The 12,260-nt window shown below is 37.6% G+C and overlaps 1 protein-coding gene across 3 annotated transcripts in view; it reads left to right on the top strand.

The window, feature by feature from the left end:
• The window catches only part of TEAD3 (TEA domain transcription factor 3), a 144,566-nt gene that overhangs the window by 73,325 nt on the left and 58,981 nt on the right, over positions 1-12,260 (top strand). For all 3 annotated transcript variants that reach the window (XM_070745183.1, XM_070745182.1, XM_070745181.1), the window contains exon 2: positions 10,597-10,851. In XM_070745183.1, the coding sequence (XP_070601284.1) occupies positions 10,716-10,851 (136 nt within the window). In that variant the 5' untranslated portion in view covers positions 10,597-10,715. The remainder of the gene's footprint in view (positions 1-10,596; positions 10,852-12,260) is intronic.

The following is a 12,260-nucleotide window of genomic DNA, read 5'->3' as shown; positions in this document are numbered from 1 at the left end:
GGATCCCAATCAAGTGGACATTTGATTAATAGAGACCTTCATTAAGAGAAATCTAGGACTATAAACTCAATTTATGTGATTTGTGTTCACTACAGTAGAGCTATTAAACTCCTGGCCATGGACCGGGTGTGTCATGTGCTGGCCATGCCCAGTTTAACGAAGGGGGGAAAGTCCCGATATGTCATGTAAGGACGCCATGACGACGCAAATTTAACACTCTTGTACTATAGAGGTTTTTCAAACCTGAAAATCTTAAAATATGTGGACTTAATCTCCCTGAATTCCCAGCAGCATTATAGGAGTTTAAATACACACATCTTAAAAGTTGACAAGCTTGAAAAATACTAGTCTGCTTCATGTAACAAAAACTCACCCGATTGAGTTCACAGTTGCATCTTCTTATTTACCTTCCCCCAACACAAGCTACATTTAGTCCACAATTTAAGAACAAGTTCTGAACCCAAGATCTGTCCTTAAATTGCATTTGTATGTAAATTGGAACAATATTATTATATAACTAACATTATATAATGAATAGTGATTGGCAAACCCAACGGTGTTCGGGTTCGGCAAGTTCGGACAAACTTTACGCAAAATTCACCTGAACCCAAACTCGAACCTGAACGGGGAATCCCTCCCACAAAGAGATTCCGTAGGTGGAGCTTTGACGTCACCGGCAGGTTGCTAAGGACGCCAAGGTGATCACTTCCTGGATTCCATGGAATCCAGCTTCCCAGCTCCTTCAAAGGGAGGTCTTCATGTAAAAATAAACATTGTTATTTTTACAAAAAAGGGCACCGCAGCGGCGCTGCAAGCAAACCCCCGAACTTTGCCCGAAGTTTGAAAAAATTTCGTGTTCCTGTTCGGCATACCGAACACCGCAAAATTCGGTACAGACCCGAATTGTGCGAGTTCGGTTCGCCCATCTCTAATAATGAACAATAACCATTGTGTATTTGAACCATTATGTATTTAACTCAAAATGTGCTGCAATAGATTGGATCGTCCTTAAATTGGTGCATTCTTAACCTAACGTCTTGCTGTATGTTGTTTTTTTTATTAATAGTTTAGAAATATTTGAAAAGAAATGCGTGGAATGTACATTTTACTGCACATACAAATTAAATAGATATACATAAGATAACAGAATATGAGTATTGTACTAAAGTGGTCACATTCCCTGGCTGCAATTCCCAGTGGAATAAAGTCTAGCATATCAGAATATTGAAGCTAAGTGAAATGCTGAAAAATTCCTCAGGGGCGGTTGTAGTTTTGCTCTGTATTGATTTAAAAATAGTCAGCATTCTACTGTTGAAACAAAACCCGCCCAGCATTATTAGCTTCCATCTTGGTTTCTGTTGTTGCTTTGTAGAAGTTGGGTGGAGTAGCTGTGGGTTAATCTGTATTAGACTTTTAGTCAAATTCCTGATTTGCCTGCTTGCTAGCACTCTCCCTGCAAAAACCAGAAATTTTGGACCAGCATTATTGCCTGACAGATTCTGTATGTTGTGCTACAAATCCAACCAACCATAGCTAGCATAATTAAGAGGAATTTGAATCTTGCACACTGGGAAGGTTCTAACATTGGGAAAAGACTATTGTACAGAAATTGCAACAAGTTCCAAAATGCTCTGTGATTTTTCTACATGAACCCCTTAATTATGGGAAGAGCTCAACCATTGCTCACTATTTAGAGCAGTGTTTCCCAACCTTGGCAACTTGAAGATATTTGGACTTCAACTCCCAGAATTTCCCAGCCAGCAAATGCTGGCTGGGGAATTCTGGGAGTTAAAGTCCAGATATCTTCAAGTTGCCAAGGTTGGGAAACACTGGTTTAGAGCACATGCTTTGTAGGAATGATGGTTTATTTGGTGGCATCTCTCATTAAAAGGAAACTTGGTTTACTATTAAGATCTTCCCTTCTGTGGAAGTTTGAAGGTTGAGGTCCTGATTTTTTTAAACTCATGGAAAGATAGAGGATATGAAGAATATGCATCTGGCATAATGATAATACGATGCTAATTAGACTAATCTTTTGTACTAGGAACTGTTGGAAAGCTATTAGGAGCCTAATTGGAATTGCTTTGAAGGTTAGGTTAACCTGTCTATTTATTGAGTGCCCAGCATTAGAAGTCTTTCCCTAATAGGTGTCATTGCAGTAGGATATATAGTTTTTGTAAAGCACAAACAATTCAAGGGCAATAAGGCTGTTTTATATTAATAACATTTATTCAGAACTCATTCCACACACATACTTGGCCTCATACCACTGTGTCGCTCAAAGTTAACTGACTGTAGCTTATTTGGTTGTTTTTGATTCCATTAATTAGCCAGAGCAAAGCTGGGATACCATTTTTTTTTTAGACTTTGTAATGTAAAACTGTTATTTTAGATTTTAATTATTAGATTTGTTACCATGTATTGTTTTTATCACTGTTGTGAGCCGCTCCAAGTCTACGGAGAGGGGCGGCATGCAAATCTAAATAATAATAATAATAATAATAATAATAATAATAATAATAATAATAATAATAATTTGCTCTTGTGGAATAACTTATAGAGATATCCATATATATGAACATGGTATAATTGTCTCTTTTTTAGCTGTACAATATTCCCTGATATTGATCTCCTAACTCATCAGTGAGAAAGTCTTAAACTTTGGCTATACTGGCATTAAAGTTCTATTTTCCCCCTTATTCTGACACTTTCCAAGGGCAGCCTCAAGTTTGTTAGGCCTTGCTACCTATTATGTTGGAGAGAAGCCAGGTTATTACAGTGATTGGTTGCATATGCAATTGAGCAGTGTTTTTCAAACTTGGCAATTTTAAAACATATGGACTTCAGCTCTCAGAGTTCCTCAGCCAGTATTTGAAAAACATCAGTTAAGGATAAGGATCAGTAAGTGGACATACAGTTTTCTGCCTAGATCTGGATGGGCAAAGAGCATTTCAGTTCAGCATTGGTTAAAAGAAATGAGAAACTGGGCTTTGGTTTGCTATTATTTTTGTGCTTCAGTGTTTATCATTTTGGTAACTGTTGTGAAATAGTAGAATATGAATATACAGTGATACCTCGTCTTACAAACGCCTCGTCATACAACATTTTTGAGATACAAACCCAGGGTTTAAATCCCCCCCCCTCTTCTTACAAACTGTTTTCACCTTACAAACCCATCGCTGCCACTAGGATGCCCTGCCTCTGGACTTCTGTTGCCAGCGAAGCGCGCATTTTTGCGTTGCTGGGATTCCCCTGAGGCTCCCCTCCATGGGAAACCCCACCTCCGGACTTCCATGTTTTTGCAATGCTGCAGGGGAATCCCAGCAGGGAGATCCCAGCAGCGCAAAAACGGGCACTTCGCTGGCAACGGAAGTCCGGGGGTGGGGTTTCCCAGCGAGGGGAGCCTCAGTGAAATCGCAGCATTGCAAAAACACAGAGGTCCGGAGGTGGGGTTTTGAGGACTTTGGTGTTTTTGCGATGCTGCTGATGCTCCCTTCGCTGGGAAACCGGCTGGCAAAAGGGCTTGCACGCATTAATCGCTTTTCCATTGATTCCTATGGGAAACAATGTTTCATCTTACAAACATTTCACTTTAAAAACCTCGTCCTGGAACCAATTAAGTTTGTAAGACAAGGTATCACTGTATATTTAATATACATATTCCAAAATAAAATTATGTCATGGGATTTGAGTTGGCAGATAGGAGTAAGTTTAGTGGCAATGCATGTTGCTTAACTGAATACATTTATTATAATTTAGTGTGTTTGCAAGATAAACTAAATAGAGAATAGAATAGAATACCTTATTGTCACTTTCAATGTACACTAATCAGCATAAAAATCAAATTGTAAACCTGAATTGTAGCTTGTTTTAGAAAAACATCAAAATATTTAGTAATATGATCTGTATTATTATATTATTTTATTTTAGTATTAATTTGTATAGCTATGCCTTGTTCTGGGTTGAGAATTGCAAATTAAAAATCCTTCCTCGGCACTCATAATCTCAATATTAAGGCCAGGTTTAGCTCTCATCTGACTGACTGATTCTTAGGAGTAATTTTCCTAGCAATTGGGTATAAATTTTTAGATTAAGAGCTTATCCTGCTAATTATCAGTGACAGTGTTTAGAAATATTTCTCTGCTATCTCTGATCTCAACAGGGCAATACAAAATATTCCACGGAAGAGCTCTCTTACATAAATTGTTGGAAGAAGTGGAATTCTGAGAATTCCCAATTAACACAGCCTTGCCAAAAGAAACTTCTGAGAGTTATGGTCCACTAATAAAGACTAATACAGATCAGTGAAATCGATGATCCGCATGATAAGTGGGATTTGGAAACAATTCTACAAAAGCAGCAAAAAAATTTCCCATAGAAATGATTTTCTACTTGAATTTAGTTCTATTCAAGGGCGCTTTTTCAAAAGACAACTGAATTTTGTTTGGAAAAACAAAGTCCAATTGCCTTTTGAAAAAGCATCTTTGGGACAAATATCTCAATAGTCATTTATTCAAGGGGGCACTGATTTTATGGATATTGTTGAAATCAAGAGGAGTTGGGGAGAGACCTTGAACCTTTACTGGCATGCTTATTATTATTATTATTATTATTATTATTATTATTATTATTATTATTATTACCTTTCTTTGTAAACTTCAAGAATAGTGGCACTAAGAAAATCTATCTTCTCATAGATTCATAGGAACCCAGGCTCAGTGAAGATGATTTATTCTATGTCTGTGTGACAGAAAGAAAAAGATACCTGCTCTTTAGGATAATCTGTTGATAATTAAAAAAAGATTTCTAAAATTTCTAAAATGTGAAAAGATGTTCTAAAATTTGCAAAACACCTTTTCACATTTGATTGCTTCCATAGCTCTTCGTTACTGGCAATTTTCCTGTGTGCCATTGGCATTCCTGAATTTCTGGAAAACCAACCAAGGTTGGGAAGAAAGTGTTTTGTAAAAATAAGTAACATCATTTTCCTTCATGGCACGCTCTTGATTCTGGGACAAGAGCATGAATCAAGATGCAGTGCCCTTCCTCAGTGAAGGACGAATCTCAGGTGGGGACCTACATGAAGTGACCACAGCTTGAGAAAAATTCTTTACTATTGTAATGCCCCTGCTAGAAGATTTCAGGGCAGAGTCCATATTGCCAGCTGGAATTGTTGGGCATCTGCTCAAGGCCCTTTACTGAAATTCCCTGATCCTGTTGCTGCTTCATCCATTGCTTATCCACTCAGTCTCTCTCCCTTTTCTGAACAGCTGAGTAAACCGGCAGTTGTAAGAGCCTGGCAGGGAGTGCAGCTGTTACTACCAGAAGCCTTCTCTAACTTGCCTTCTTCCTCTGGGCAGTAGTAAGAATTGAACTCAGAGGCAGCAAGCAAATGGGCAACGGAGGCAGAAAAGAATGTCTTCCTTTGAAAGGACACAGGCATGGAGCCCACCCATTTGGCTGGTTTCTGCCTTGAGTAGCAATAGAAGTTTCTTGTTGTGTTCCTTATCTATGTGTGCTCCTTATCTATCTGTGATGCCCATCTGTATGGGAGAAAGTGATGGAAAATAAATTGGGGACTATCTAGGAATAGAGAAAACTGACAGCAGAAAAAGACCTAGTGGTCCATTGAGTCTATCTTTTGAGCTTTTTTTTTTTAATGAATGTATTTTCTTTCCTTCTTCCTTTCTTTCTATCTTTCTTTCTTTCTTTCTCTCTCTCTCTCTCCCCCCTCTCTCTCTTTCTTTCTTACTCTCTCTCTCTTTCTTTCTTTCTTTCTTTCTTTCTCTCTCTCTCTCCCTCTCTCTCTTTCTTTCTTACTCTCTCTCTCTCTCTCTCTTTCTTTCTTTCTCTCTCTCTCTCCCCCCTCTCTCTCTTTCTCTCTCTCTCCCCCCTCTCTCTCTTTCTGTCTTACTCTCTCTCTCTTTCTTTCTTTCTTTCTTTCTCTCTCTCTCTCTCTCCCTCTCTCTCTTTCTTTCTTACTCTCTCTCTTTCTCTCTCTCTCTCTTTCTCTCTCTCTCTCTTTCTCTCTCTCTCTCCCCTCTCTCTCTTTCTTTCTTACTCTCTTTCTTTCTTTCTTTCTCTCTCTCTCCCCCCCTCTCTTTCTTACTCTTTCTTTCTTACTCTCTCTCTTTCTTTCTCTCTCTCTCTCTCTCCCCCTCTCTCTCTCTTTCTTTCTTACTCTCTTTCTTTCTTTCTCTCTCTCTCCCCTCTCTTTCTTTCTTACTCTCTCTCTTTCTTTCTTTCTTTCTTCCTCTCTCTCTCTCTCTTTCCTTCTTTCTCTCTCTCTCATTTATTTGTTTGTTTGTTTGTTTGTTTATGTCAAATGATGAACACGTGCTTATCCCAACCATGCTCAAACTCAGTTACTGATGATTGTCCCACTATCTCTGCTGGCAGTTGATTCCAAGTTTCTAATCTACCCAGTAATACTTTCTAACATTACTTTTAAGCTGTTTTCCCCCCGAACGCCATCACTCTGCTGAACAGATAATTCCCTCATCACTGTCAATCTATTCACTAAGGCTGCATTGCTATTACTATTTAGTCTTCTCATCATTCCTGCCACCCATCTCCTCCCACTGATTGATGACTCTGTGACTGCAACTTGTTGCTTGTAGCCTTACGATTTATATTGTTTCCTGATTGCTTATTTGTGACCCACGACAATCATTAAGGGTTGTATCTCATGATTCTTGACAAATGTATCTTGCTTATGTACCCCGAGAGCATATGCATTGAAGACAAATTCCTCATGTGTCCAATCACACTTGACCAATAAAGAATTCTATTCTATTCTACTCTACTTATTCCACTCCACTCTGAATTTCCATCTTATAGGTTTGAGGTTATGCTCCTGTGTTCTTGATCTTTACTTAATGCTATAAATATGTATTGCCTTTTAGAATCTTATTCACGTCCTTCATATATTTAAAGGTTTTGATCATGTCGTCCCTTTCTCTTCTGTCCTCCAGGCTCTACGTATTCAGTTCCTTCGATCTCTCCCAATATGTTTTGTCCCTCAGATCTTGCACTGTTTTTGATCTGGATTTGTTCCATCTTATCAATATTCTTTGTATACTTGGGAGGGCGAAAGAGACACAGAGGCTGATGTTCGGGGGGAGGGGGGAAACAACTTTGTTACTATAGCTTTTACCCAAGATTATTAGAGTCAGACCCACCCTTCTTAATTTCTTCACAGGCCTCTCAGAAGTTGTTCTGTGAGCATACTTTTACATCCGGCTCTTGAAATTCTTTTGTGCAACCTATGCTGTCAGAATGTGAGAGTCTGAGGATCCCTGATTATTCTGTACCGCTGTGTGCATGTTGCATGGTGTATATGTGTCCGAGAGAGGGAACAAGCAGTAGGAAAGAGACTTGAGAGTGTGTTGGAGCCTTGTGCGGCTGCAGTCTCCCCTTCATCCCTCCCCTTCTCTTTGGCTAGTTGCTGTAGTTCTGATCTCCTTATTTGGCTAGGCTGTTTCCAAAGAAGGGGTGGGGTGGGTTGGGGGAAAGAGGAGGGGGAAACAAGAGGGAGATTGGGTGACATCATAGAGCAGCAGAGAAGAGGTTCCTTAAAAAAAAAAAAAAAAAAAAGGAACAGCCCGTTGTCTCTACAGTTTCTTTAAAAGGAGATATCTGCATTGGACACCTTAGCTGTATTCTCTCCCGGAAGCCTCCTGCCGTAGAAGACACCTCTTTGCTCTCATCACCCCATGAACAGCTGGTGGTGGTGCTGCAGCCCCCAAACAAGTTATTGAAAAACACCCAGCTAGTTGCCTTTGGAGTAGTGCGTAGGAAGAAATCGTCAAAATTTCCAGGCTCACAGATACCGTCGAATTGCCAACAGGGGGTCTGCAGAGTCTTTCTGCAAATTATTTTTAAAAACTAGGGGGGGAAGGGAAAACAATCCTGTGATTTCTCAGGAAATCATAAGTCTCTATAGCCAGCGTTCTCTCTGAATCATGTCCAACCGTTGTCTCACAGATTGTTTCAAATCACTGAGAAACTTATCTATTCCTTCTAAACATTAAAACTATAATGAGACGCAAAAACTACTCTATATATTTGACGATTATGATATAGTAGTGTATGTATGTATAAGTATAAGCAACATACCAAGATGTATAATAGTTGAATTTAGCTTTATTGTTTGGATTGAAGGTTTGACACTATTTTACTATAGTAATTAAGATTATATTAAAGGTATTTTTTTGGTAATTATGTTATACTAACCCTACTTAACACTCACATCAAGATCTGTAAAACTTTAACTCAAATTTATTAACTTTTTTTACTATAATAGTTAACATATATTTAATTATGTATTCTTTTTCTATATTTGAATGTATACTTTCATAAGAAGCGGGGGAAATATACCCCCACTTTATGTTTATTGTTTGTATGTATTTGTCTGTTTTTATGAAAAAAATAATAAAAAAATTGAAAAAAAAACCTACTCTATATAATTTAGGAGTAGAATTCAATATTTTTAATCATGTAGTTTTGGGTAGGTTTTTTTATCAGCATAGAAACGAGGTTGGGTCTCTGCTTTCTTCTCTGGCTGAGCAATTTCATTATCTCAAAAGCACATCAACATATGTTTCGTGACACACACAGAGAATTTACCGTATCAATTGGACAAAGGAGGATTTATTTCTAAATAAAACATGCATTGCACCAGGCTGTAAGTAAAATTTATCAGCCTGCTATTGAACAAAAAATAATATTTCTCTGAAAAAGGAAATGTGAAAGTGAATGCTTGGATTTAGCTACTCACTACCAGTGCTGAATATTTGAAAAATGTGCATCAAATAATAGACATGGAATAAATATAGAGTTGTAAGATACAAAATCCCATTGCTCTAATCCTTTTCTGTTAGGTAGTCTGCAGTAGATGACATTGCTGTTTATAATTTTTAAATTCATAAGGCTTTTTTCTTTCCTCAATTTTTTTGGGGGTGTTATAACATATAAAAGATTCTTAAGAGCTGTTCACTGCAAGAATCACTTTTTATCTGTTCATTCCTTTTCACATCTTCGGAAAAACATTTGTCTGAGACTCATCCGAATTGTCTGAAGGAGGAAATTGACCAAAGTTAAATTTAGATACCTCTGTAATAAAGCTATGTATTTTTGACCAATTCCCTCTTCCCAACTCAATCACATTCAAGAAGGCTTCATAATTTTAAAGAGACGTTTCCATTAATGGAATTATACGAAAATATCCTTCCAACCACATAGTATTTAGTGTTTTTGTCAGTATTTAATAGATGCTTCTAATTCAGTTCTAAGAAAGGTGTATTCTTTATTATACTCTATTAATTTTTGTAATGTTATGTTCAAAATAAAAGTTTTACTTACATGACTTTTAAACATTTTACATGCTTTAGACAGTATAGTTTCAATGAAATACTTCCACTGTCTGATTAAAATTACACAGATTAAAAATCAAAATAAAATGAACACTAAAAGCTGTTAATATAGTATTATTTTTATTACATTCTGTGCATTATAGATTATTACAATACACAAAAATGGCAGTTTTGATGTTCAATCTGAAAAACATTAGATGCTTGATTAGGTTGTTTGGTTTGTCTTAATTCATTATGTTATCAATTAATTTTATAACACAGTGTTTTTCTTAAACAAAAGTATATTATGCTGATGAAAATCTTTCCAAACCTCATCACTGTTTAAAATGTTTAATGGCTTTCTCCAATAGGCACAATAATTTATCATGATGGAATGAATTTAGACAAACTCTGTTTATTGAATTCAGCATTTGAATATTTATTTCTTAATATAAACTAAATACAACCAAGATAATTATAAAATAATTTAAACCATAATTTCTTAAAGATCATATTCCCTGTGGAAGTAGGACAGTGATATATGGGAGAGATTAAATTTCTGATACAATTTTGTTTGAAGTTCTATTGCTTAAATATGTTTTTGAGCCAGAGCTTTTTAAATATTCAATATATGTGAGATAATATCTTTTGGTTTCTTTGGGTAAGTGTTTAAGAGGGCAAAGCTTTAAAACATTGTACAATTATGGCCAGCAAATTTATAATAGTTAGGACATCAGCTGTAAAAATGTTTAATGTGTAGGAGGCAGCATTAGATAAATAACATATACCAAAAGTTAAATTATAATAGAATGGAAATAGAAATAAAGGTTTAGGGTTATAATTATAAGAAGTAAAAATTTAGAGTTTTTCCAGTCTGTCACTTAATATAATCAAAATTAGCCATTTGAAATAAATACTTAGACAGACTGAATAATTGAACTTAAAATTTGAAATGTAATTCAGGTTATTTTATTAGTCTTTATAAGAGATAATATAAACATATGGAACGGCATTGAAGGTATATGTGCTGTTATGTATATTTTTCATTGTGGAGAAAAATAAAAAACTTCTTCAAAAAAGTATATTTAAAAATACTCACTATGAAACAAATGTTTAAATTTGGGTCTTCACCCATAATTGATGTTTACGTGATTTGAAATTTGTTTTTAACTTCAATCTGGAGGTTAAGATTCCATCTGTGTCCAATGGCAGTTCATTAATCAACCCTCTTTGCTTGTTTTAGGCTGACGAATTGCCTTTTGGGGCTCAGGGTCAGAGCCCAGAGCAGCCATCACAATAGCGTCCAACAGCTGGAACACCAGCGGCAGCCCTGGGGAGGGGCGAGAAGATGGACAAGAGGGAATGGACAAAAGTCTGGACAATGATGCCGAAGGAGTGTGGAGTCCAGACATTGAACAGAGCTTCCAGGAGGCACTGGCAATATATCCGCCCTGTGGTCGGCGGAAGATTATCCTCTCAGATGAAGGCAAAATGTATGGTGAGTGAGATTTGGTTTTATTCCTTACGTAATAAGATTTAAGATTTAGATTTAATTGGATTTATATGCCGCCCCTCTCCGAGGACTCAGGGCGGCTCACAACATATACAAAAAACAGAAAAGAGTGATAAACAATCCAATTAATAACACATTAAAACAATCCTTAAAATTCTAATTTAAAAAAACTATCATTACCATTCATTCGACAATCATGCTAAATACATTCATTGGTCGGGGGGGGGGGAAAGATCTAGTAACCCCAGGCCTGGTGGCAAAGATGAGTTTTTAAACTCCTTCGGAAGGCAAGGAGGGCGGGTACAGTGCGAATCTCCAGGGGGAGCTGATTCCAGAGGCCTTGGGCCTCCACAGAGAAGGCTCTTCCCCTAGGTCCCGCCAGCCGGCATTGTTTGGTTAATAGGACCCTAAGGAGACCAACTGTAGCCTAATAATCCAATACATAGTAAGGTGGATGTGGATATTAAATAGAAAAAATAGAAAAATAGGTATATGATGGAATTAGAGACCACTCATTGCAGGATGCTAAGATGTCTTGACTACCTTCGCAGTGTTTATTGCTTTTATATTGTTTTCCAAGGAGCAAAATTTAACAAAAGAGAAACAGCATTTTTATTGGTGAATTCTCCTCACCAATCCTGTTGATACAACCTAGATGAGATCACGTACCAGCCAGGGATAGTGTCCTACATCTTCCTTGCGATGTGAACTGGGTGAGATCATATAGGTATGTGAGCCCTGCTTGAGGTAGGCAGTTTGCTGCACACGGCCTCTACATGACTTCTCTCTCTACAAATATAGATAGTTCTCGACTTATAAATTGGGAACAGAATCTCAGTCGTTGAGTGATGCGGTCATTAAGTAAGATGCTCACATGTTAGTATCATTTAACGACCACAATCCCAGCACTCCTAATTGTGGCAGTTAAGCAGTCTTTCAGGTTTTTAAGCGGATGGATCTTCAGAGGAACACACAGAAAGGAGCTGAATTCTTTGGGCAGCTTTTTTGCTTCATCTGTTTAACAACCTAAAAGACTGCTTGAGAACCACAGTTGGGGGCACTGGGATAGTGGTCATTGAATGATACTGATATGTAGGCAAACAGAACTTCAGATTTTGGGGATCTGACCTCTGTTTCTGTAGCCTCTCAAAGGAGATCCCCTACACTTGGCAGGCAACTCTTTTGCTCTCAAAGGCCTGGCTGGGATGGAGGGAATCACAGCTCCGTGACACCGAGTTTCTAGGGAAACAACAGAGAAATTTGTTGGTTATTACCTTTAAAGCCCTACATGGTTTAGGACCAGATTATGCATCTGCCATATACTTCCCAGCATCCTGTTAGCGCCCACAGAGTCGATCTTCTCACGGTTCCTTTGGCCAAGCAATACCAACTGG

The sequence above is a fragment of the Erythrolamprus reginae genome, chromosome 3, assembly GCF_031021105.1.
Source record: "Erythrolamprus reginae isolate rEryReg1 chromosome 3, rEryReg1.hap1, whole genome shotgun sequence".
In the NCBI taxonomy this organism is placed as follows: Eukaryota; Metazoa; Chordata; class Lepidosauria; order Squamata; family Dipsadidae; genus Erythrolamprus; species Erythrolamprus reginae.
This window is presented reverse-complemented; position numbering and strand designations above follow the sequence as displayed.